Below are 25739 nucleotides of genomic sequence, written 5' to 3'. Positions count from 1 at the left end.
ATATTACAAAGTCACTGTGAATTCCTATGTTAGTTGTCCTATACATTGTGCCATCTTGTGGTTACAATATATATTGCACATTCGTTACTAAAAATGGTGAAAATAGTTGCAAATAGCAGATGTCTTAGTTTAGAGAAGGAGATCGTCCCTGGATGGTTTTATATTGGATATACAATGGGCCAGTAAGTTCTATTATAGGGGAAGGACCTCTATAAAGAAGGTACACCACATCACTTCCACATCACTTCCCCTAACTGTTTGCTAAAAAACAGTTGAGGTCTAATCCAATGTTATGTCCATTTGGTTTAAGGGTTCCCATATTGTATATCCATTTCGTTTCTCGTTTTGAAATGTCCCTTGTTTTGTTACATCCCCTCCATGAATAATTTGCCTTTTCAAGTCCACAGAATTTTAGGGACCTGGGATCAGAGCTATGATGTATTCTATAGTGGTCAGAGACACTATGGCCTGTGAATTCCCTTCTTATGTTCCCTATATGCTCTCCAATTCTTGTTTTGAGCTGTCTGGTTGTTCTTCCAATATACTGTATATTGCAGGGACACCACACCATGTACACTACTCCCTTTGAGTTGCAAGTGATATTCTGTTTTATTTTGAATGTAGTACCCCTTGATGTTGAGACCACTTCCTTGTTTTTTATTGGAGTTGCTTCCCTACAGCCCACACAGTCCCTACATGGGAAGAAGCCGTCTCTCTGCCAAAAGGGGGTTACCACCCTTGGTGGATTTACACAGCTTGGGGCCACATAGCTTTTCAGATTCTTTCCCCTTCTGTAGATGAATCGTGGGTCCTTTGGCAAGATTCTTTTGAGTGTTAGATCCTCTTTCAATATAGGCCAATGTTTTTTGATTATATGTTCTACCTGCCTGTACTGGGTGGAATAATCAGTGGTAAATGGTACACATTCCTTTGGCTTGGGTTCCCTTGCAGTCTTTGGACCTTGTTCTAAAAGCTTCCTTCTTTCTATTCTCCCTATTTTCATAATCTCCCTCTGTATATCTACGTCTTCATAGCCTTTCTCGATAAATCTGTCGGCTAGTGTTTGCGCTTGAGTTATATAGTCGTTCAGATTGCTGCAATTCCTCCGCAGTCTCATAAATTGGCCTCTAGGTATAGCTTTCTTCCACTTAGGGTGATGGCAGCTTTGAGTCGAGAGGTATCCATTTCTATCTGTTGGTTTGAAATAGGTGGTCATAACTAATGAGGTTCCCCTCTTTTCAATAGTGAGATCCAGATAGTGTATCACCACTTCACTGGCCTCCATTGTAAGTTCAATGTTCATAGTATTCTTGTTCAAATTCTCAAAGAAATCTGGTAGATCTTCCTTCCTTCCTCCCCATAGCACAAATAAGTCATCTATAAATCTTCGCCAAGTTTTGATTCTTATGTCCCTCCCCTCGCCCAACACTGATTCTTCCCATCTTCCCATAAATAAATTGGCCAGAGAGGGGGCAAATCCCGCCCCCATTGCACAGCCCTTCACCTGCAGGTAGTCTAGATATTGTCCCAATCTATGTGTTAGAGATCCTGGACAATATCTAGACTATTTCCTACAGCCACTAGTAAAAAAATACAGATATTGGAGACTTTGGAAGTAGGAGAAAACGATATTCTTGTGACAGCAGACGTCACAGCACTGTACTCGAACATACCACACCAGCAAGGGATGGAAGCAGTACACTATTACCTGGCCAAAGACCTGGACATAAAGGCTCAGCAGAGAAATTTCATAATGAAATTACTGAACTTTGCATTAACAAAAAAATATTTCTGGCACCATGGAGATTACTACCTGCAGGTGAAGGGCTGTGCAATGGGGGCGGGATTTGCCCCCTCTCTGGCCAATTTATTTATGGGAAGATGGGAAGAATCAGTGTTGGGCGAGGGGAGGGACATAAGAATCAAAACTTGGCGAAGATTTATAGATGACTTATTTGTGCTATGGGGAGGAAGGAAGGAAGATCTACCAGAATTCTTTGAGAATTTGAACAAGAATACTATGAACATTGAACTTACAATGGAGGCCAGTGAAGTGGTGATACACTATCTGGATCTCACTATTGAAAAGAGGGGAACCTCATTAGTTATGACAACCTATTTCAAACCAACAGATAGAAATGGATACCTCTCGACTCAAAGCTGCCATCACTCTAAGTGGAAGAAAGCTATACCTAGAGGCCAATTTATGAGACTGCGGAGGAATTGCAACAATCTGAACGACTATATAACTCAAGCGCAAACACTAGCCGACAGGCTATGAAGACGTAGATATACAGAGGGAGATTATGAAAATAGGGAGAATAGAAAGAAGGAAGCTTTTAGAACAAGGTCCAAAGACTGCAAGGGAACCCAAGCCAAAGGAATGTGTACCATTTATCACTGATTATTCCACCCAGTACAGGCAGGTAGAACATATAATCAAAAAACATTGGCCTATATTGAAAGAGGATCTAACACTCAAAAGAATCTTGCCAAAGGACCCACGATTCATCTACAGAAGGGGAAAGAATCTGAAAAGCTATGTGGCCCCAAGCTGTGTAAATCCACCAAGGGTGGTAACCCCCTTTTGGCAGAGAGACGGCTTCTTCCCATGTAGGGACTGTGTGGGCTGTAGGGAAGCAACTCCAATAAAAAACAAGGAAGTGGTCTCAACATCAAGGGGTACTACATTCAAAATAAAACAGAATATCACTTGCAACTCAAAGGGAGTAGTGTACATGGTGTGGTGTCCCTGCAATATACAGTATATTGGAAGAACAACCAGACAGCTCAAAACAAGAATTGGAGAGCATATAGGGAACATAAGAAGGGAATTCACAGGCCATAGTGTCTCTGACCACTATAGAATACATCATAGCTCTGATCTCAGGTCCCTAAAATTCTGTGGACTTGAAAAGGCAAATTATTCATGGAGGGGATGTAACAAAACAAGGGACATTTCAAAACGAGAAACGAAATGGATATACAATATGGGAACCCTTAAACCAAATGGACATAACATTGAATTAGACCTCAACTGTTTTTTAGCAAACAGTTAGGGGAAGTGATGTGGACGTGATGTGGTGTACCTTCTTTATAGAGGTCCTTCCCCTATAATAGAACTTACTGGCCCATTGTATATCCAATATAAAACCATCCAGGGACGATCTCCTTCTCTAAACTAAGACATCTGCTATTTGCAACTATTTTCACCATTTTTAGTAACGAATGTGCAATATATATTGTAACCACAAGATGGCACAATGTATAGGACAACTAACATAGGAATTCACAGTGACTTTGTAATATGTTCGGCTGAATTGTCAACAATAGATCTTATGTGTGTTATTTCTTATATAATTTTACATTTTGTATTTTGTATAATTTATATATTTTATATGGATGTAAAGGTTTTATGAATACTTTATGGAAAACGGGCTCTCAACCCAGCATTTAGGAGCCAGGGTGGAACGCAATCGCCGCATGCAGCGGAGTGACATCAGCAAGGCGGGATCTCACCGCTTGCATTTTGACACTCACGCTAACCCACCCTTAGCAGGGCGGATACGTGATAGCGTACGGACGTTTCCCTTAGTGGGGTGTAAGCGACGCAGCCTACGCATTACGCATAGCTTTAAGTAATCCTGGTGTCCAATGGCTAGCCACACCCCTGATGAGTCACGCGTGGTGACGAAACGCGTAGGGTGGAGCCGGAGGACAACCAGGAAGCACGCCAGGACGCGAGAAGCGGGGAACTAGGCGGCGGAGGAACGGTGCAATCTTCAGGCCTACCCGGGAGGCACGGGGGAGAGCCCGTTAAACACTCTAAACGCCAGACTATCTTGCATGCTTGTAAGAAGTTTTTTATTCAATAAATCTGTCAACTTTTACGGAGTTACGCTATGGACTCTTTTTATTTATGAGGCACACTGAGGAAATACAGCCTGCTAAGGACTAAGAGTGAGACAAGATCTTCAGCTTGGAGCACAACACACTGGATATCCGGCAGCAGATCGTTAAGGAATACATCAGAGCCTACTTTGACCAGTCTCATAGTAGTCAATTTGGACGGGTGAGTGCGGTCCCATAAGGGGCATCTTGACTTGTGATATTTTGAAGTGGAGCGCTGACTATTATTTGAAAACTATTTGAAGAAGGGTTTGGCTATACCCGTTTAGAGGCGCAGACACAGAACAGGAGAACTTTATCTTTTCCAGCTAAACTCACCTCTCACAAGGGAGTTGGACTGTATTGTCAGATATTAGCAGCGCCGTTTTTTAACACATACAAATGTAAGGGTTATGCCCGCTTCACACAGACAGACCAAACTCTGACAGGCCAAACTCGGCATTTAATGCTCCACAAACAGTTGTTAATAGTTGAGAATCTCAGGACTTAAAGTGAACCATAGACGAAGTACCCTCATGTATTTTACCATATATATCAGTGGGAACATTAGAGAAAACGTCTACCCTGCTCTCTGTTTCATTCTTCACCGTTCAGGCCGTCTGTTATCACATCTGATAAAATCCTCGACTAAGCAGCATTCAGTCTGGCTTTGCACAAGAATCATTATAGCTGAGTCTGTCTTCTCTGATGTCTTTTGAAGCCCAAGCCTGCCCCCTTCTGGCTCTGCTAGAATGACTCAGCTATAATAATGACAACCTGAGGTGACCAAAGGCTTTGGTAAAACGTATCCAGCCGATCGATCAAATTTGGTCTGTCCACAATGAAGAAAAGCCCTTATCCTCTTGGGTGTTCCCCCAACACACCCATATATGTTGGAATGAACACAGCAATGTCATCCAGGTAGGCCACTGCATAACTTTGCGTTCCTTCCAGCAGTTCGTCCATGGCCCGCTGAAAGTTGGCAGGCGCATTCTTCATCCCAAAGGGCATACGAGTAAACTCATAGAGGCCAATAGGGGTGATGAATACGGATTTTGCTCTCGCCTCTCACGTGAGCGGAATCTGCCAGTACCCACGGCTCAAATGATGATTGTTAGCTGGTGGAAGCCAGCTGATCCAGCAATTCATCAATTTGTGGCATTAGATACAGGTGGTGATGTCATTCAGTCTGCAATAGTCAACACAGAACTGGGTCATCTTGTCCTTTTTGTGGACTAGAACAACTGGTTTGGCCCAGTGGATTTCTGGATGACTCCCAACTGCAGCATATCCTCAATCTCTCGTTTGATCTTAGCCTGCACTTCTGGTGAGGTATGATGGAGCCCTGCCGTAAGGGCTTGTGGGTCCCTGTGTCAACTAGGTGAGCTGCTAAGTTGGTTTGGCCAGGGAATCCTGAGAAAGTGGTGCTGAGTGCACTCAGGAGGGTGGTAAGCTGAAGTTGCTGTGGGTACGAGTGGTGGGGGTTGATGACCCAATCCTCTCGCACTTCTCGTAGCTCTGCTAACAAATCTATCAGCAGGTCTGGCTCTTTTGGCTCTAGCTGGCTGCACACTGCTAACACATATTGCTCTCTTTCCTCGTGTGCTTTTAACATGTTCACATGGAACATCTTCTGACTTTAACTCCCAGACTTACCAGGTAAGTGACTGGGTTCACTTGTTTTAGTATGGTGTATGGCCCCTCCCAGGCAGCCTGCAACTTGTTCTGCCTGACCGTGAGTAGGGCATACACCTTCTGGTCGACCCATGCTGGTTATACCAGGTCTGTGCCCTGGACAGATTTTCCGTCATAAGAGCTACAAGGGAATCCATTTTGTCCCGAAATTTAAAGATGTACTCCACCATGGAGACTTTGGAGGGATCACCTTTGCCCTTCCAGGTCTCCCAAATCAGTTTTAATGGCACCTCACTGTAACAGATGAGGCAGGTGCCACTACCCAGTACTTCCCCTGCAATTCTACAAACATTGCCAGCATTTCTTTTAATGTTCCGTTGAATCACTCGCACAAACCGTTCGTTTGGGGGTGGTATGGTCTGGAAGTGGTTTGCTTGATCTGCATCCTCTCAAAGAGAGCTTCCATTAGCTCCGACATGAAGTAGGAGTCCTGATCAGAGGTAATCTCCCTGGGAAACCCCACACGGGAGAAAATCCCACTAAGGGGGATCTGCCTATATACAGAAGGGGAACTGCTTATATACAGGAGGGGGATCTGCCTATATCAGGCATGGGCAAACTTGGCCCTCCAGCTGTTAAGGAACTACAAATCCCACTATGCATTTGCCTTTATGAGTCATGGCTGTGGCTGTCACAGACTCCTGCAATGCATTGTGGGACTTGTAGTTCCTCAACAGCTGGAGGGCCAAGTTTGCCCATGCCTGGCCTATATACATGAGGGGGGGATCTGCTTATCTACACGAGGGGGATCTGCTTATATACAGGAGGGGAATCTGCCTATATACATGAGGGGGATCTGCTTATATACGGGAGGGGGGTCTGCCTATATACACGAGGCAGATCTGCTTATATACAGGAGGGGGATCTGCCTATATACAGGATGGCAGGATGGGGATTTGGATGGCTAAACTGTACTGCAGCACCTATACAATGGCTAACCTGTACTACGGCACCTATACACTGTACTGCGGCACCTATAGCTAGCTTACCTATACTGGTGCATCTATAGCTAGATAACCTTTCCTAGAGCACCTATAGTTGGCTAAACTATCCCGGGGGCACCTATATGTGACTACCTATACTGGGGGAACTCAAACTTACTATCGATGTGCTGATTCATCGTTGTGTATTGAAAATCGTGAATCGAATTGAAATTGCAATTTCCCACAGAAATCGTGCAATTCAATCTTTTCCTAAAATCGTTCAGACCTAGTTCCCGGTGAATTTCCAATGTTCGCGTTGTCAGCGAACTGCAAACATTTGGTGTCTTCGACTTGCCCCCTATACATCATCATGGAGCCAAACTTTGACTCCTTACTTCACAGTCAGCAGACACATGGCAGCCAATCATCTAGCACCCCTTCTGGACCCCCCACCCCCTATTAAAAAGCAGTTGCGGTGGCCATGTTGGATTCTTTCGCTGCTCGCTGCTGTTAGTGAGAGCAGAGTCAGACTTGCTGCAGATAGGTAGGGAAAGCATTAGCTAGGCCTGTGTTCTTGTTCCTGACTACTTGCTAAAAGAACAAACCCCAAATAGCCCTTTCGAGGGCTGGTACATCAGTCTCCTGTTTTTTATCTTGTGTGTGACACTCCACTGACACCCATAGCTGTGCACACTACTGCTATTATGGCCACATTAAGTTGCAGGCACAGTACCACTCCAGTGCATTATTTGTAGGAATGTGCTGTGATATCTGCCCTTTAGGGATTAAAACCCGACTCTGCGTCAATTCCGTACTTTTGGTGGGAATTTTGGGATGGATCCCCTCCAGCATGCCACAGTCCAGGTGTTAGACCCCTTGAAACAACTTTTCCATCACTTTTCTGACTAGAAACAGACCCTGTAGGTTTTAATGTTTGCCTGCGCATTAAAGTCTATGTCGGTTCGCTGGGTTCACATGTTCGCGAACATTTGCTTAAAATTTGATGTTTGCGAAATCTCTAGTTCTCTAGTTCTTGCCTGGGGGCTTGCTGGCTTGAGCCCTAAGCATTCCCAGACTGGGATCACTCCTTATGGCCTGCACAAATGCAGTGCCACAGGTCTCCTCCAGCTGACTGGTAACATAGGAAGAAACGTAGCTGTGGAGAGTTGCTTTCAATGCTGGGGTCGGATGCAGGTAGGGGGGCCCCCTCAGCCCCAGCTGAGCCGAGGTTACTTGCAACACAAGAAGCATCTGCCAGCACAGGTATACAATCATTACCATCATTAACACCATCTTGCAGCACATGGCACATCATCTTTTGCATGGTTGTCATCTGCCTGAAGGTCAGAATCGCCAGAGGTAATCCCTTCTGTCAGCTCACGCGGCTGGCCATACTGTGTATAATGGCCAGAACATGTACACAGGGCCGGATTTGTACTCTTTACAGCCGCCTCCCTTCAGTATAGGTGGCCAGATGACCCCTTACTGTTAGTATAGTTAACCTGATGACCCCCCCTCCAGAATAGGTAGACAGATGACACCATACCTCTAGTATAGTTAAAGTGATAATCCCACCTCCAGTATAGGTAGCCAGATGACCCCTCCCCCTTTCCCTCCAATATAGGTAGCCAGATGACTCGTGAAGTATCGTGGTCAGACGCTTGCCTGATTTCACTGCATTGCAGCATTTGCAAGCTTGCAAATGCTGCATAAATTTAGCCTGCTGCTTTGGTGCCCTTGCTCCTATGGTGCCCTAGGCCATGGCCTAGGGGGCCTTGGCCTAAATCCGGCCCTGCATGTACACCATCATTTATATCACAATTATCACTGACACATGCATTTTCATTAGCAATGACAGGTGCAGAAATAGATAAAGGACAGTCAGTGGCTGGTACATTTAAATCTGATAACTCCCGCCTAGATGCATTAGGTACAGTAGGAAGAGCAGTTAAAGCGTCCCCATCTACCTGTTTCCTCAAAGATGAGTACAGTATCTGGTTTGGTTCAGGGAGTCCTGCTTGGGCCTCTTGAGTGTCCGCAGGGTATTTGTAGTGGCAACCACTGTTTCAACAGGGATATCGTCCAGGACCCCAAGGGGGTTTGTGGGAGCTAGGAGAAAGCCCTTTGACACCTATGTGGTTGGAAGGTTATTTAATTAAAGCTGCCATCTGGCTGCTGTTAGATGCTGCAAGGAAATGTGCGCTGGGCAATCGCACAGCATTTTTGAAAATCGTATGATGACTGAGGACAGGCGCCACAGCCCCTCCCACAGTTTAGATAGCCAAATGTGCCCCTAGTATTAGCAACCTCTACCCCAGTATAGGTAGCAGATGTGCCCCAGTATTAGCATCCTCCTCCTCAGTATAGACAGCCAGGTGTGCCCCAGTATTAGCAGCCCCCCTCCCCAGTTTAAGTAGCCAGGTGTGCCCCAGTTGTAGCAGCCCCCTCCCCAATTTAAGTGTCACGGTGTGCCCCAGTATTAGCAGCCCCCTCCCCAGTGTAAGTAGCCAGGTATGCCTTAGAATACTAGCAGCCCTCTCCCCAGCTTAAAGAGGAACTCCAGCCTAAACAAACATACTGTCATTAAGTTACATTAGTTATGTTAATTAAAATAGTTAGGTAATGTAATCTCTTACCCACACTGTTTTAAAAGAACAGGCAAATGTTTGATTTCATGATGGCAGCCATCTTTTTGGTTGAAAGGAGGTGACAGGGAGCATGAGACACAGTTCCAACTGTCCTGTGGCCTGAGCACCTCTCCCAGTTGCTAGGCAACGTGAATAACAACATAGGAAATCCCATCATGCTCTGCACAGCATCAGGGAAAAAAAGCCTGGGCTTTTTTTTTCTTTGATGGGTGGAGCTTAGATAAAAATGCAGCTAAAAATGATGCTTTGGTAAGAAAAAGTTCTGATGCTGTGAAACTGTTAAAGAAACACTAAGCCTTTTCAGTTCTACTGAGTAGATTTTTAGTCCGGAGGATCACTTTAAGTATCCAGATGTACCCCAGTATTAGCAGCCCCCTCCCCAATTTAAGTAGCCAGGTGTGCCTCATTATTAGCAGCCCCCCTCCCTAGTTTAAGTAGCTAGGTGTGCCGTAGTATTCACAGCCCTCCTCCCTAGTTTAACCCCCTGGCAGTAACCCCGAGCTGAGCTCGGGCTAGGATTCACTTACCCAGAGCTCAGCTCGAGCTGGCCCAAAACTGCCTCGCTCTGGTTTTCCTGGGTCCCGGGATCCCCTTTTCCTCCACTCTTCTTCCGGGGATCCTCGGCAGCCAATTAGGACGTCCGAGCTGTGACGTCATCGGGGGCAGAGGGGGGCACTTAAAGTGGACCCAGGCTTTTGCACATAACTTTGAATACATATATATATGTATATACACAGTGGTATGCGAAAGTTTTGGCAACCTTGTTAATCGTTATGATTTTCCATTATAAGTCACTGGTTGTTAAGATAAAAAATGTCAATTAAATACATCATATAGGAGACACACAATTATATTCAGGTTTGGGGACTGAGATGGCCATTCCAGAACGTTGTACTTGTTTCTCTGCATGAATGCCTTAGTGGATTTTGAGCAGTGTTTAGGGTCATTGTCTTGTTGAAAGATCCAGCCTCGGCGCAGCTTCAGCTTTGTCACTGATTCCTGGACATTGGTCTCCAGAATTTGCTGATACTGAGTGGAATCCATGCGTCCCTCAAATTTGACAAGATTCCTAGTCCCTGCACTGGCTACACTGCCCCACAGTATGATGGAACCACCGCCATATTTTACTGTAGGTAGCAGGTGTTTTTATTGAAATGCTGTGTTGTTTTCCCTCCATGCATAATGGGGCGTTATGCCCAAATAACTCAATTTTAGTTTCATCAGTCCACAGCACCTTATTCCAAAAGTAAGCTGGCTTGTCCAAATGTGCTTTAGCATACCTCAAGCAGCACTGTTTTCTATGTGGGCGGAGAAAAGGCTTCCTCTGCATCACTCTCACATACAGCATCTCCTTGTTTAAAGTCCGCTGACTGGTTGAGCGATGCACAGTGACTCCATCTGCAGCAAGATGATGTTGTAGGTCTTTGGTGCTGGTCTGTGGGTTGACTCTGACTGTTCTCGCCATTTGTCGCGTCTATTTAGTGGAGATTTTTCTGGGTGCCACTTTCGAGCCTTAACTTGAACTGAGCCTGTGGTCTTCCATATCCTCAATATGTTCCTAACTGTGGAAACAGACAGCTGAAATCTCTGAGACAGCTTTCTGTACCCTTCTCCTAAACCATGACGGTGATCAATCTTTGTCTTCAGGACCTTTGAGAGTTGTTTTGAGACCCCCATGTTGCTACTCTTCAGAGAAAATTAAAAGAGGGAAACTTACAATTGACCCCCTTAAATACTCTTTCTCATAATTGGATTCACCTGTTTATGTAGGTCAGGGGTCACTGAGCTTAGCAAGCCAATTTGAGTTCCAATAATTAGTTCTAAAGGTTTTGGAATCAATAAAATGACAACAGTGCCCAAATTTATGCACCTGCCTAATTTTATTTAAACAGTTATTGCGCACTTTCCGTGAATCCAATAAACTTAATTTCACTTATCAAATATCACTGTGTCTCCTATATGATACATTTAACTGACATTTTTTATTGTAACAAGCAGCGATTTATACAGGAAAATCATGACGATTAACAAGGTTGCCCAAACTTATTTAGGGGGGGGGGGGGGGGGGGGGGTTCAATTGTAAGTTTCCCTCCTCTTTTAATTTTCTCTGAAGAGTAGCAACATGGGGGCGTCAAAACATCTCTCAAATGACCTGAAGACAAAGATTGTTCACCATTGTGGTTTAAGGGAAGGATACAGAATGCTGTCTCAGAAATTTCAGCTGTCTGTTTCCACAGTTAGGAAGATATTAAGGAAATGGAAGACCACACGCTCAGTTCAAGTTAAGGCTCGAAGTGGCAGACCAAGAAAAATCCTAGATAGACAGAAGCGACGAATGGTGAGAACAGTCAGAGTCAATCCACAGACCAGCACCAAAGACCTACAACATCATCTTGCTGCAGATGGAGTCACTGTGCATCGTTCAACCATTCGGCGCACTTTACACAAGGAGATGCTGCATGCGAGGGACCATTGCTGTTTAAAAAACATCTCTAGTTAATTTAGGTTTGATGGCTTCCGAGCATGGACAGCTCTCTTTAACTCACACCACAGATTGAGATGTTCATTCCAGAACGTTGAACTTGTTCCTCTGCATTTTGAGCAGTGTTTAGTGTCGTTGTCTTGTTGTAAGATCCAGCCCCAGGGCAGCTTCAGCTTTGTCACTGATTCCTCTCACCTTGAGTAGTTCCTGCTCCTTTGCCCACAGCAGCCAGGTGTCCGTTGAGGAAATATTTGAGCGGAAGAAGCCAATATCTGCCAGTCACCCCCTTGCCCGACTTGCAGGAACTGTTAGCCTGCCAGCTGTTACCATACAAGCTGGTGGACTCCTAGGCCTACCATAAATATGTGGCGATTGGGATACCACAGTGTAAGATACCAGGCCAACACTGCCTGCCCGAAGACTAAGTCAGACCCCAAACAGCATCTCTGCCTGCAGGCCTCTTGACTGCCTTCTCCGCCACCACCAACACGGTCCAGGACTCCAGCTAGCAGCGGCGGCTACCAAAAAGAATAATAATTTTACTGGTGTGTGTACATGCCTAATTTTTCTGCCTGCACTGCGGCTGCAACAAAAAAAAAACCCAAGGCCTGTACATGTGTCAATTCCCCTTCTTGATCGTTACCTTGATGTGGTGAACTAGTGGAGAAAGATGCCACAAGATACAGCTTCCATCCATCCATACTATCTTGATGAGGAAGCTGAAAGGCTACTAACTACAGTAAGTAGCAGTGGGTACCTAGTGGAACTAGTGGAGAGAGATGCCACAATGTACTGCTTCCATCCATCCATCCATACTATCCTGATGTGGAAGCTGAAAAGCTACTAAGTTGCAGCGGGTACCTAGTGGAACTAGTGGAGAGAGATGCCACAAGGTACAGCTTCCATCCATCCATACTATCCTGATGTGGAAGCTGAAAAGCTAAGTAGCAGCGGGTACCTAGTGGAACTAGTGGAGAGAGATGCCACAAGGTACAGCTTCCATCCAGTCATCCATCCGTAATATCCTGATGTGAAACCTAAAAAGCAACGAAGCAGCAGCGGGTACCTAGTGGAACTAGTGGAGAGAGAATGCCACAAGGTACAGCTTTCATCCATACTATCCTGAAGTGCAAGCTGAAAAGCTACTAACTAAGCAGCAGCGGGTACCTAGTAGAACTAGTGGAGAGAGATGCCACAAGGTACTGCCTCCATTCATCCATCCATCCATCCATAATATCCTTATGTGGAAGATGAAAAGCTACTAAGTAGCAGCAGGTACCTAGTGGAACTAGTGGAAAGAGGTACCACAAGGTACAGCTTCCATCCATCCATCCATACTATCCTGATGTGGAATCTGATGAAAGACTACACAGAAGTAGCAGCGGGTTGGACTTAATTTGTTTGCCCCACACAACAAAGCCTGTCACTGAACGGAAACAGCGCATGATTTACCTTGTAGTACTTCTGGTCGGCCATCACTACACAAACATTGCCGCCGAGAGGACTGACAGTGTGTGGCCTGGAAGTGTCAACTAATGACAACCCTTTGTGGTGGTGCGTTAAGCAGTGAGTTTGGTCTGTCAGTGTGAAGCTGTATACTACTTACAGTACCTAAGCAAACAAGAATAATAGAGGCGCCAAAACAGGATAAAAAAATTAAAATCCGTCTAAAAGGAGGGACATGGGTGGATTCACCTCCCTCAAGTACATAAAATGACCAGGTCAAATTCAGCCGTTAATTTACAACTGTATTTATTTCAAAAGCAATCTCCAAAATATTTTGGGGATTGCTTTTGAAATAAATACAGTTGTAAATTAATGGCTGAATTTGGCCTGGTCATTTTATGTACTTGAGGGAGGTGAATCCACCCATGTCCCTCCTTTTAGACGGATTTTAATTTTTTTATCCTGTTCTGGCGCCTCTATTATTCTTGTTTGCTTATATACTTAGTCCACCCTTGGTGGAGGGGTGTATCCCCAATTTTTCCTGTCTATAGAGAGCGACTTTTTAACCTGAGTGGGGTCAGGTGATAATTCTCCCCACTTGCCGTTTTAGTGGTCGCCTGTGTGGTGACCCGTGTTTGTGAGGATAATCTTAATTGCATGCATTCTTCAGATTCTGTGAACATACTACACTAGCCCCCCCCCCCCCCCCCCCCCCCCGATCAGTGAATGGGAATATAATTCCCATTCACCGATCTAACTTCCCCGTAGAAAAACCGACGCTTTCTATTGAGAGAGTGCGGTATTTCTGCCCCCCAGGAAACTTCTCCGTGTTCTTTTAGTTCCTGGATGCAAGATCATTCGCGTCCAGGACTTTTTTCACTGTGGCCATCTTGTGGCCAAATAGTAAACGGCACCCACATACATTTTTCAATAAACAATTATTTTATTTTTACATTTAAAATTGGCTGTTTCCCTCCCACACCAAAAATTACTTGCATACATTTTTTATTAAGAAAAAAAAAATACAATAAAATAAAAACAAAATAAATAGTTACCCAAGGGTCTGAACTTTTTAAATATGCATGTCAAGAAAATACCGTATGTTATTATATCATTTTAAATTATAAGCTTATAAGTAGTGATGGACGCAAATTGAAAACATGCACCTTTATTTCTAAATAAAATTTCGGCGCCATAAATTGTGATAGGGACATCATTTAAATGGTGTAATAACCGGGACAGATGGGCAAATAAAATACATGAGTTTTAATTACAGTAGTGTATATTAATTTTAAACTATACTGGCCAAAAACTGAGAAATAATATTTTTTTTTCATTTCTTTCTTAATCTTCCTGTTAAAATGGATTTAGAAAAAAATAATTCTTAGCAAAATGTACTACCCAAAGAAAGCCTAATTAGTGGCGGAAAAAACAAGATACAGATCAATTCATTGTGATAAGTAGCAATAAAGTTATTGGCGAATAAATGGGAGGTGAACATTGCTCGGATGCATGAGATTTTCGGCACTGCGGTGCTGAACCGGTTGAAGCACTTTAGACCTCCAATTTAGGAATGTAACGTAATTTCTGCCCTTAAAACCCTACTCTGCATCAAATACTTAATTTTCCAAGGGACTTTTGGCATGTATTCCCCTCCAGCATGCCCCCCTCCAGGTGTTAGACCCCTTGAAACTGTTCCATCACTTTTGTGGCCAGAAATAGTCCCTGTAGTTTTTAAAGTTCGCCTGGCCATTGAAGTATATGACGGTCCGCCCGTTCACAGACTTTTACGAAAGTTTGCGTCCGCAGTCAGCGAACCCAAAAACGGAGGTTCGCGACATCTCTAATATGGAGGAAGGGAGGGATGGAGGGAGAGGAGGAGGAACTTAAAAAGCCAAACAGGCTGGGTATGGCTTGTTGGCTATAGTTTGCCCACTACTTGTCTAGAGTCTACATGTAGAACCTCCAAAGCAAGTAAGCGAGACAGCACTCAAATGTAGTAGGGGTCAGGCGTGCAATGGATCCACCCTTGTACCAACCGAGTAAGCAATCCAAATCTTCCAAAACGATCCGGCACAGCTCTTTTACCAAAAGATTTTCTTTATTGGATTATTATTATTATTATTTATTAGATTTATATAGCGCCAACATATTACGCAGCGCTGTACAATAAAAAGGATTACAGACAATGATAACAGGGGTGACAGAACAATACAGGTAATAGGCAATAGATACAACAATACAGGTAATAGCAATAAGATACACAACACAATGCAAAATGGATCTTACAAAACGTACACGTAAAAAGCTGTATAGTGGCTACGGTCCACCGTTTCGGACCACCATAGTCCTTGTTCACGCCACACAGCCCGCCTACAAGTAGAACTACTCAGGCTTCATTTACACTATTCACAATGTGATATGCATGCATTACGTCTATTTGTTATAACATGTTATGTATTTGTTATAAATGATGTATCTGACTAGGGCCACGCCCACATATAATATGTGCATTTTCCACAAAGGGATCAGCAGTGTGTTGGAAAAATATAATCTGTTCTATCACAGCTGAGCTATATCAGGGTACTGATGGCTGGTACTCCATACAGAAGTCAAGGAATTCAGCATATAAGATATAACAATAATCTGTATTTAAGACTAAGGTCAAGGCAGACGGCAGACCAGGGAATTCAGAATTACAGGCAGAGGAAAGTAGCAAGACAGGAAAAGGCAAGGTCAGACAGTCAGTGACAGAAATGGCAGTAGATACAGTACTAGGTTGTTGCAGGGAGAGGATCCTTATATATGGGCCAGTCAGGAGTACATAGTACATGTCGTGACTACGGTACCTGATTATTATGATTGGTCCATTTCCAAGCTACATAGTTTTGCATAAAAAGAACAAAGATTGCGTCTCTTATCAAGTCTTGCATCACAGCATGCATGTCAGCACATGCACAAGTCACATATGTCAGAGTATGCACACTAGCACAAGTCTGGAATGGATGTATGCTTCCCCAACAGTTACCAGCAGTGCTTATGCCCACAGACCAGCGCAGAGGTGAGCTGTGTGGATGCTACGTCTAGAATCAGAGGAGGTGTGAAACAATTCTCAGTAATGGTGCCCTTATGCGGTACAATAAAAACATCTGATTTTCCCATTTATTCGACCAAAACAATAGAATCGAATGAAAGTCACAGAGGATCGAAAGATTAACCCGTTTTTTTTCTTTTTTTAATAAAAATCCGATCAGACATGTTGGAAAAATCTTTATATTCGATCTAACGGAATAATTCAACAAAATTATCTAATCGAAAAAAATGAAAGAATTGTACCATATATGGGCACCATTAGGCTCTCTTTACACCCAGTCATGGTGTAGAGCTAGCAGAGGCCTGGATAACCTGGGATCTTCCAGAAAGAGGAAAAAAGCATACAAGAGACCAGGAGCTCCTTATGGTGTAGCGTGTTATGCAAATGGTATAAATAAGACTAATAAAAGTGGTAATCGCAAACCCGGACTGCGGAACAACAGCCATGGTAAAGAAGCTTTGGGTGTGATGTATCCACTCACATTTGCAGACGTAGACATCTTGAAACAATTAGGTTACTCTCCAGAAAAAAAATCAGGGTCACCAAAGGTGTAGATCGTTAGCAGCCCAAATTAATAACCACCCCAGTAGGGAGTCGTAACATAACTGGGAAGGAACGAGGCGTCCTAAAAAGTATATAAAACACTGAAAAACGGATTAAACTTTACGTGGCGGCAGCCCCAGGACCGCTCAACGCCAATTGGCGTGAAGTCCTGGGGCGTGGTTTAGCAGGAGATTGCACGCGCATCTGCACTTGAATGACAGAGCTCCGCTCCATTATCAATCTCCCAAAGACTGTTAGACGGCGAAACTGCCGTCTATTAACACTGTACAGTGCTGCGATCTATGGCAGCGCTGTACTGGGGACAGGCGTGTGACACGGCTGACCCCCCTGGGACCCACAGGAGTGATCGTCTGTCATAGGCTGATGCCTATGACAGCTGATCGCGGTGATTGGCTGGCGGGCTTTGTACAATTTTAAAAAAATAAATAAAAATTAGTGAAATTTATTTAAAAAATAAACATAAATAAATAAATAAACATGCCGGCGGGCATCAGACCCCACCAACAGAAAGCTCTGTTGGTGGGCAGAAAGGGGGGGGGGGATCACTTGTGTGCTGATTTGTAAGGCCCTTAAAGCTGCAGTGGCCACATTTGTAAAAAATAGCATGATCACTGAGGGGTAAAGCCTGTGGTCCTTAGTGGTTAAAAGGTAAGAGGAACTAATCTCAAGATGGCACAAAGTTTAGGGTAAATAAAAAAAAAAAAACAAAAAAAAACACCAGACAACATGTTTCATGAGAGTCGATCCAATTCATTAAGTCAGTAAATCGTGTCTTAGGGCAAGCATCTAACTTGGAGCGCCTGTATTATTATTTAGCATTTACTGTATATAGCACCAACATCTCCCACATCACTTTATAGAGTACTTGTCATGAACTGTCCCTTAGAGGGGCTCACAATCTAATCCCTACCATTGGCATAGTCTAATGTTCTACCATGTTATTATTATGATTATTATGTATTTATATAGAGTTGACATCTTCCATAGCGCTTTACAGAGCATGTTGTTCTGTCACCAACTGTCCTAAGAGGAGCTCACAATCTAATCCGACCATAGTCACATGCCCATTGTATTCTAGGGCTATATTTTTTCTTGTTAAAGGGAAGCCAATAAACTTATCGGTATGTTTCTGGGATGTGGGAGGAAGCTGGTGTGCCCAGAGGAAACCCACACAGGCACGAACGTACACACTGCTTGCAGATAGTGCCCTGGCTGGGATTCGAACCAGAGACCCAGCGTTGCAAGGTGAGAAAGCTAACCACCACGCCACTATGCTGCCTGTAGCATCATTAAGACACCTGCATATATCTGGTGTAATTTTAAACATCTTGTGTAACCAAAAAAAAAAAAAATGACATACAACATAACATAACCACTGTCGTTTCATTTCTGTTTGCCTTACCTTCCATTTTGCTTTTGTGATGTGCTGGTCTCTTTTGTTTTCTTTAGTGGCTGAAATGCCAAACAATACAGCTTATATGAGTATGGTTAAAAAAGTTGCTTCCAACAATAATCACAGGGGAGAGATAAAGCTATACCTTCAAGCTTTGGTGTCCATTCTTCATCTGAGTCTCCAGAACTATACGGTTTAGGCTCTATACGTCTCTGTTTTGTCATAAAGACTGGTTTTGAAGCTTCCAAACCTAAAAAAATTTGTGAAATTAAAAAATAAGTGGTACGGAAGGTTGGCATCATATATAACCCATAACAATGTACCGTATTTTGCACACTAAAAATGGAGAGAAAAAGTCCCTGCATCTTAAAGTCCGAATACATGGGGTCCCTGAGTTATGATCGGCTGTAGACAGATGGCCTGAACAGTTCGCCCGCGGACAGTTCATGGCGAACCTGGTCGTTTGCATTCAATGCAAAAAAATTTTTAGCGGGTAATAGCAAAGCCCCCATACGTTCTAGAAACACCAAATTTGAAGGATAGTGGGAACAAAGTGCAAACATTTTTTTTAAAAAAAAATTTCAATTTAAGAAAATTGATTTTAAAATTCTTGTTCTGAGTGTGGGAAATGTTTCAATGGCTGCTGATTTTAGCGGTTAATAGCAAAGCCCCGGAACATGCTAGAAACACCAAGGGCTTGATTCACAAAGCCATGCAAACTGTTTAGCACAGGTGTGCTAAACAGTTAGCACGTGAAGTGCCGTTCGCGGACTTTTGCGAGCGCAATTTGCCGCGACATGCAAAAGTCCGTGAACGGCACTTCACCTGCTAACTGTTTAGCACACCTGTGCTAAACAGTTTGCACGGCTTTGTGAATCAAGCCCCAAATGTGCAGGGTATGTTAAGGCAGGCAGTGGAAACAGGAGGTAAAAATTCAAAAAAGACCTTATAGTTTTTGAGAAAATCCATGTTAAAGTTAAGATGTAAAAGGAGCAAAGTTACTGTACTAAAACGACAGATAATGTATTAACATGTATATATATGTACTTATTTTATTTATATTAAGCCGCGCACTTGCGCAGATGCAGTAGCTGGCGTCGGCGGCTGGTACGAAGGGGACCCCAGGAGACAGGCTGGCAGCAGAGTAGATTTGCATTTTTTTTAAACCCTAATGTTTTCTTTAAGGCAGGGTCATTTTCCCCTGCCAGTCATGGGTCTCCGTTGGTCTTTGCATTTTAACGTGAATGTTTTTCCGCCAACATTTCCGCATTTGCGGCGTGTACTGCATGCAAATGTGCACGTCGTGCAGAAAAAAAGCAGGAAGCCGTGTGATTTAAAAATGCAAATGCAAAACACGATTGAATGGTAGCGATGCATGTTTCAGTGGTAAAATGCACATAAGCGCGTCTAGTGTGTTCCCTGCCTAAAGGCGCACGTGCACTTTAAGGCAGGGAACACACTTGCAAGGACGTTTTTCCTGCGATTCCCGGGTCTCCGTCGGCTATTGCGTTTTAATGCACACTGTTTTCCATGAACGTTTCCCGCATTTCCACTGTGTGGTGGCATGTACTATATACGAAAGTGTGCATCATGCATAAAAAAGCAGAAAGTGGTGTGATTTGAAAAAGCGTGGAGTTTTGGTACAATTTCAGCAAAACCGCATAAATACAAATGTTGCAAAATATGTATATTCGAGTAGGCCTGGGTCTCCATACTTTTCAGAATGGTGACATTTATGGCTTTTCTTGACTGTTCAGACACCCCATGGGTTTGCTAAGAAAGAATGACTGTATTACTTTTGGTGCAAAAAATGGGCAGCGTATTTACATGGCCAAAAAGCTATCTGATTGTGTGTATAAGGTATCATCTTAATCGTGACAAGCGAGAGAATAGAATTTGGGGTGTTTAACCACTTCAGCCCTCAGTCGTTTTCACTTCATGCATCCGAGCAATGTTCACCTCCTATTCATTAGCCTATAACTTCTTTATCACTACTTATCACAATGAACAGATCTACATCTTGTTTTTTCCGTAGTTTTACTTTTTGGCCACAAGATGGCAATGTTAGGTTTGTTTACATGACATCACTCTGAGCGTAACATGCACGCTTAGAGGGACGTAGGCGGACGTAGGCGGACGTAGTAGGCAGAAAACCAAGGCTTCCGAGAGAAGCTGTCGCTTTTTCTGCGGGGGAGAGGAATCAGTGATCGGGCACCATGGCCCGATTTATTAATTCCTGGGCTAACGATCCATGGCTGCGGGAGCGCACGGGAGCACACATGGCCTTCTGGACGTAGCTCTATGTCCAGGAGGAGAAAGTGGTTAAGACCTGAAGCCTACGTCATTTGAATTGTTATTTTAATACACTCTGTACCAAAATAAAACACTTGTAAAAAAAAACAAAAAGTGACAGAATTGAAGAGAGAATACGTACTGTAAATAGTTACCTTGGGGACTTAGCTTTTAAATATGCTATTTTTGTTAATAAGGGCTTGTAATCATTGGTAGTGTGCAATGAGAAAAACAAACAATATATTATTTCCAAATAATATATTGTCACCATACTTTGTACTAGGAACATAATTTAAATCTTCTAATAGCCAAGACTAATAGGCAATTAAAATGTGTGAGTCTTATGTACAGTAGCATTGTTTATTTTGAAACTATAGGGGATGGAATTAGAAATAGTGTATGTTTTTCCCTTTAAAATGCATAGAAAGTAAAGTAATTGCAAAAGAAAACAAATATCACCACCAAAAAGCCTAACTTGTAGTGAAAAAAACAAGGTATAGATCATTTTGTTGTGATAAGTAGTGAAAAAGTTATTGGCAAAAAAAACCAATGTGGAGCTCTGGAAAGAAATTCAAAGATGCTTTTTTCTCTCAGCTATACTTAGCATAGCTGAGAGCTCTGTCCTGTGCAGATGGAGGCTGCACCATGGGCTCCCGCTGTCCTCCCCACCTGCCCACACCTATCAGCCCCTGGCACATGGGCTAATGGGTGTGGGGGTGGGGAGGACAGCGGAAGCGGAAGTAAATTAATTACGATAAATAAAAAAATCTGAAGCACTTATCTCAACCTGTCTCTCACTGTTTCTTGTTTAACTAAGCTTTTTCTGCCAGGAAGTTCAAAGGGTCATTAGCTCTTCTTTGTTCATCATTTAAAATACAGAGTGTAATTTGTAAACTGCAAATATTAGAGAATGTTATAGAAAAACAGCTATATAACTGAAAATAAAAATATGAGACTCTTTTCTTTGCTACTAGTGTTCTACTAATTATCCGTTGCACACGTACAATTTAAAAAAAACTGATCTGAAAGCAGTGTAGAGATTGACTCTTTTTTGCTGTTGTTGAATTCTGAATCCCGCGGTGCATCCAGAGTGCCTGTATACCTGCATACTTGCTGTAGGTCAGAGGAGTGTTAACAGGAAGAGGAAGTAAAGGATCACTTCTACAGCCAGGCAAACAGCGTTTTCATATGTAAGTCAGCAATGCTCCTTCCATATGCTCATCAGTCTATTGGTAGACTAAGTAAGCTATTCATATCAAGAAGACACTGGTCCCGATCCAATTCACTTTTTCTGTTTAAAAAATGTTTTTAACCACTTGACGACCAGGGGATTTTTGTCTGATCTGTGCTGCGTGGGCTCTCCAGCCCGCAGCACAGATCAGGATTATGCCAGGGCGATCAGACTTACCCCCTTTTTTCCCCACTAGGGGGATGTCCTGCTGGGGGGGTGTGATCGCCGCCGGCTTGCTGCGCTTTACGAGGGGGGCTCTTCAAAGCCCCCCTCCGCAGCGTTTTCGGCGGTCCCTCCCTCTCCCTCTGAGCGGCGCAGGACGGATATCCGTCCTGCGCATTGTAGGATAGGCTTCAGCCTATCATATGCCGTCAATCCCCGGCCAATCAGAGGCCGGGGATCGCCGATCTGCCTTACTGCGCCGCTGCGCAGCAGCGCCGTATGATGTAAACAGCGGGGATTTCTTCCCCGCGTGTTTACATTTTGCCGCCGAGCCGCGATCGGCGGCTCTTCGGCTGTTCACGGAGACACCCTCCGTGAACGGACATGGAAATCAGGGAAACCCGCAGACGACCAGTTTACGCCAATCGGCATTAGCTGGTCGTCAAGAGGTTAAGCACTTTGTATTCAAAAGTGTACCAAAAAAAAAATAGGTGAAACAGTGCTGACCAGTGGTGTACGGCCCATAGAGCGCACAAGAGCGCAGCGCTCCGGGTATAGCTATGCCTGGGGGTGCCGCTGCGGTCATGGTGTGCTGGGGTAAACTGGGGCTACTGCAGTGTGTGACTGGCTGGTGACGTTAACACTGCCCACCTCTTCCTCTCCCAGCGCTTGTCTATGTTTCCAAAGTTCCCCTGGCTCCGACCGCTGCCCGGGCTTTCCTCATGCATTAACTTGCAGATATCATTAGCATGGCCCGCAGCTATGAGCATGCAGTGACCAATGACAACACTGTACTCATCACTTTCTGTAAGTATACAGCGCTGTCATTGGTCACTGCTCGTCTCACTTATTACTGCGGGCCACGCAGTTGCCTGCAAGTTTGAATGAATAAATACAGCCCTGGTAGTGGAGCGAGGGGAACGATGTGCAGGCAGACAAGTGCCAGGAGAGGAAGCCATGGGCATCTCTAGCACCTGTGTGGCAGCTGACTGAGGGGAACTTTGCCACCCTGAGAAGCAGGTGAGATATTGCCCTGCCCAGCCCAGTAGACTGGGGGGGGGGGGGTGGTCATTGGCGTTGAATGCATATACACCAGGCCACCTATACTTAAGGGGGGCTCCTATACTTAAGGGGTGGGGGTTTCTGACTACTGGGGGGGGGGTGCCTATATTTAAGGGGGGGGCATCTGACTATACAAGAGGAAAGAGGGAAGCCACCTATACCAAAGGAGGGCGGGGGGGGGGGGCATCTGACTACTTTGGGGGGGGCTTCCTATACTTGGGGGGGGGGGATCTGGCTACATATTGAAAGGGGGGAAGCCACCTATGCTAAAGGGGGCTCTCCTATACTTAAGGAGTGGGGTCATCTGACTACCTATACTTAGGGGAGGGGCTTCTGGCTGCCTATACTTAAGGGGACATCTGGCTACTGAAACTTAAGGGGGGCCACTTATACTTAAGGGGCGAGGGAATCTGGCTGCCTATACTTAAGGGGAACCTAAAGTGGGGAAAAAACAGCAGGTTAATTTACCTTGCGGTTCTTCCAGCCCCCTGCAGTTGTCATGTGCCCTCAACGAGCCTCCATGATCCTCCAGTCACCAACATCTCCCCTCTGCCAGCTGTATGTGCGACTGGTCTGCAGACATCCTGATCGCACTCCTGTGAATAGGAGCATTCTGTGCATGCGCAGTATGTAAACATTTCTATTGTGCATGCACTGGAAGTTTGTGGAATCATGGCAAGGTCACAGGACAACTGCAGGGGAGTGGAAGAAGCCCCAGGTAATTTAAACTGCTGGTGTTTTTTTTTCAGTTAAGGAACCCTTTAATGGGAGCATCTGGCTAAATACTGAAAGTGAGGGGAATCTCGCTAAATATGCTGAGTAGGGAGCTGGGATCTGGCTACGATACTTAAAGGACAGATCCAAGGTAATTAAAAAACAAAAATGTACTTACTTGGGGATTCCTCCAGCCCCTGGCAGACGATATGTCCCTTGCCGCAGCTCACCTCCCAGTTGGTGGCCTGGGGGTCTCCTGCAGATGCCAACAGGAATCTATTGCGCCTGCGCATGAGGCACTTACGGTCACCTGTAGTGTTCTGCACAGGTGCAGAACTGCTGCGCCTGTGCAGTACATTCCAGATCACGTCATTACGACCCCAAGTGGCTTTCTCGCAGTAGATGCCAATCATGTGGAGGGGACCGGAGCTGCAGCAAGGGTAGAGGATGGCTGCCAGAGGTTGGAGGAAGCCCTAAATGGATAGATTTTTGTTTTATAATTACCTCGGACCTTCTCTTTAAAAAAAAAAATGGGGGAGGGGGGAGGTGTCAGTAAATAATCAGCACCGGGTGTCAAATACCCTAGGTACGCCACTGGTGCTGACAACATTTTTTAGAGTATTTTCTTGCTTGCTGGTTGCTTAAAAGGCATTTTATCGATAAGGTATGAAAATATGACCTGCGGTGAAAACTCAGAAGAAAAAATAAGTTGGATTGGGCCCACTGCTGTTTACCTGTTCTCTTACAAATTGTATAGTGTACACCCAGCAATAGTCCAGAAACAGTCTCTCACCTATCTCCAGCGTCTTCTCATAGTTCTGTTTAATATTTCGATAGCGACTTTTCTCCCACTCGGCCATCTCTATCCATTCCTGTTTTGTGAAGTACCGTGCAATATCTTCAGGACGACAAGAAGCCTAGAAATAAACGTCACATTTGGATAGCATTACTGTATACGTGCCTTTTGGTTTGCTGGTGTTTGCAACAACTTTTTTCTGAAATAGTACCATCGATTAACCAGCTAAATAAATAGACAAAACAGAAGGCAGTTTTATGGGTTTGTACACGCAAATGCTTAATTTTTACATTTGATCTGTATATTACTCTGAACCCCACTGGAGAAATCTTAAATTCAGAATTTACCTTTTTAATTAGAAGTTATGGAGCAGTTATCATCTGAGTTAATTGGGGCAGATTTATAAAATAAGGCTGCAATCAGGTAAGATACTTTAAAGGATACCCGAAGTGACATGTGACATAGACATGTGTATGTACAGTGCCTAGCACACAAATAAATATGCTGCGTTCCTTTATTTCTTTCTCTGCCTGAAAGAGTTAAATAACAGGTATGTAAGTGGCTGACTCAGACAGGATGGCCTAGTGCACACCAGAGCGTTTCTGCTGCGGTTTGCGATCCGCTTGCGGGTGCGGATCCGCTAGGGTAATGTATTTCAATGGGCTGGTGCACACCAGAGCGGGAGGCGTTTTGCAGAAACGCATACTCCCGGGCTGCTGCAGATTTTGGATTGCGGATGCGTTTCTGCCTCAATGTTAAGTATAGGAAAAACGCAAACCGCTCTGAAAAACGGCACTTCAGAGCGGTTTGCCAGGCGTTTTTTGTTACAGTAGTTGTTCAGTAACAGCTTTACTGTAACAATATCTGAAATCTACTACACCAAAACCGCTACACAAAACCGCAAAATGCTAGCTGAAACGCTACAGAAAAAGAAGAAAAAGCGTTTCAAAATCTGCTAGCATTTTGCGGATCTGCTAGCGGTTTTTGGTGTGCACCAGGCCGAAGTGACTACAGTGTGACCCTCACTGATAAGAAATTCCAACTATAAAACACTTTCCTAGCAGAAAATGGCTTCTGAGAGCAGGAATGAGATAAAAAGGGGGATTTCTTATCAGTGAGGGTCACACTGTAGTCACTTCCTGTCTGAGTCAGGACTGAGTCAGCCACGTACATACCTGATATTTAACTATTTCAGGCAGAGAAAGAAAAAAAGGAACACATCATAGTTATTTGTGTGCTAGGCACTGTACATACACATGTCTATTCATCACGTCACCTGTCACTTTGGGTATCCTTTAACTATGACAAAGTCATCAATAGACAATTCACAATCCATAGCAACATTTCCA

General features: G+C 44.2%; 1 protein-coding gene across 3 annotated transcripts in view; it reads right to left on the bottom strand.

The window, feature by feature from the left end:
• LOC137532547 (histone-lysine N-methyltransferase PRDM9-like) overlaps window positions 1–25739 on the bottom strand; it is a 222808-nt gene that overhangs the window by 67527 nt on the left and 129542 nt on the right. For all 3 annotated transcript variants that reach the window (XM_068253168.1, XM_068253169.1, XM_068253170.1), the window contains exons 4-6: window positions 24388–24511; window positions 18279–18383; window positions 18143–18192 (exon numbers count right to left, since the gene is read on the bottom strand). In XM_068253168.1, coding sequence (XP_068109269.1) covers window positions 18143–18192; window positions 18279–18383; window positions 24388–24511 — 279 coding nt within the window. The remainder of the gene's footprint in view (window positions 1–18142; window positions 18193–18278; window positions 18384–24387; window positions 24512–25739) is intronic.

The sequence above is a fragment of the Hyperolius riggenbachi genome, chromosome 9 (genome assembly GCF_040937935.1).
Source record: "Hyperolius riggenbachi isolate aHypRig1 chromosome 9, aHypRig1.pri, whole genome shotgun sequence".
Lineage (NCBI taxonomy): Eukaryota > Metazoa > Chordata > Amphibia > Anura > Hyperoliidae > Hyperolius > Hyperolius riggenbachi.
Note: the sequence above shows the minus strand (reverse complement) of the source record. Positions and strands in the feature narration are given on the sequence as shown.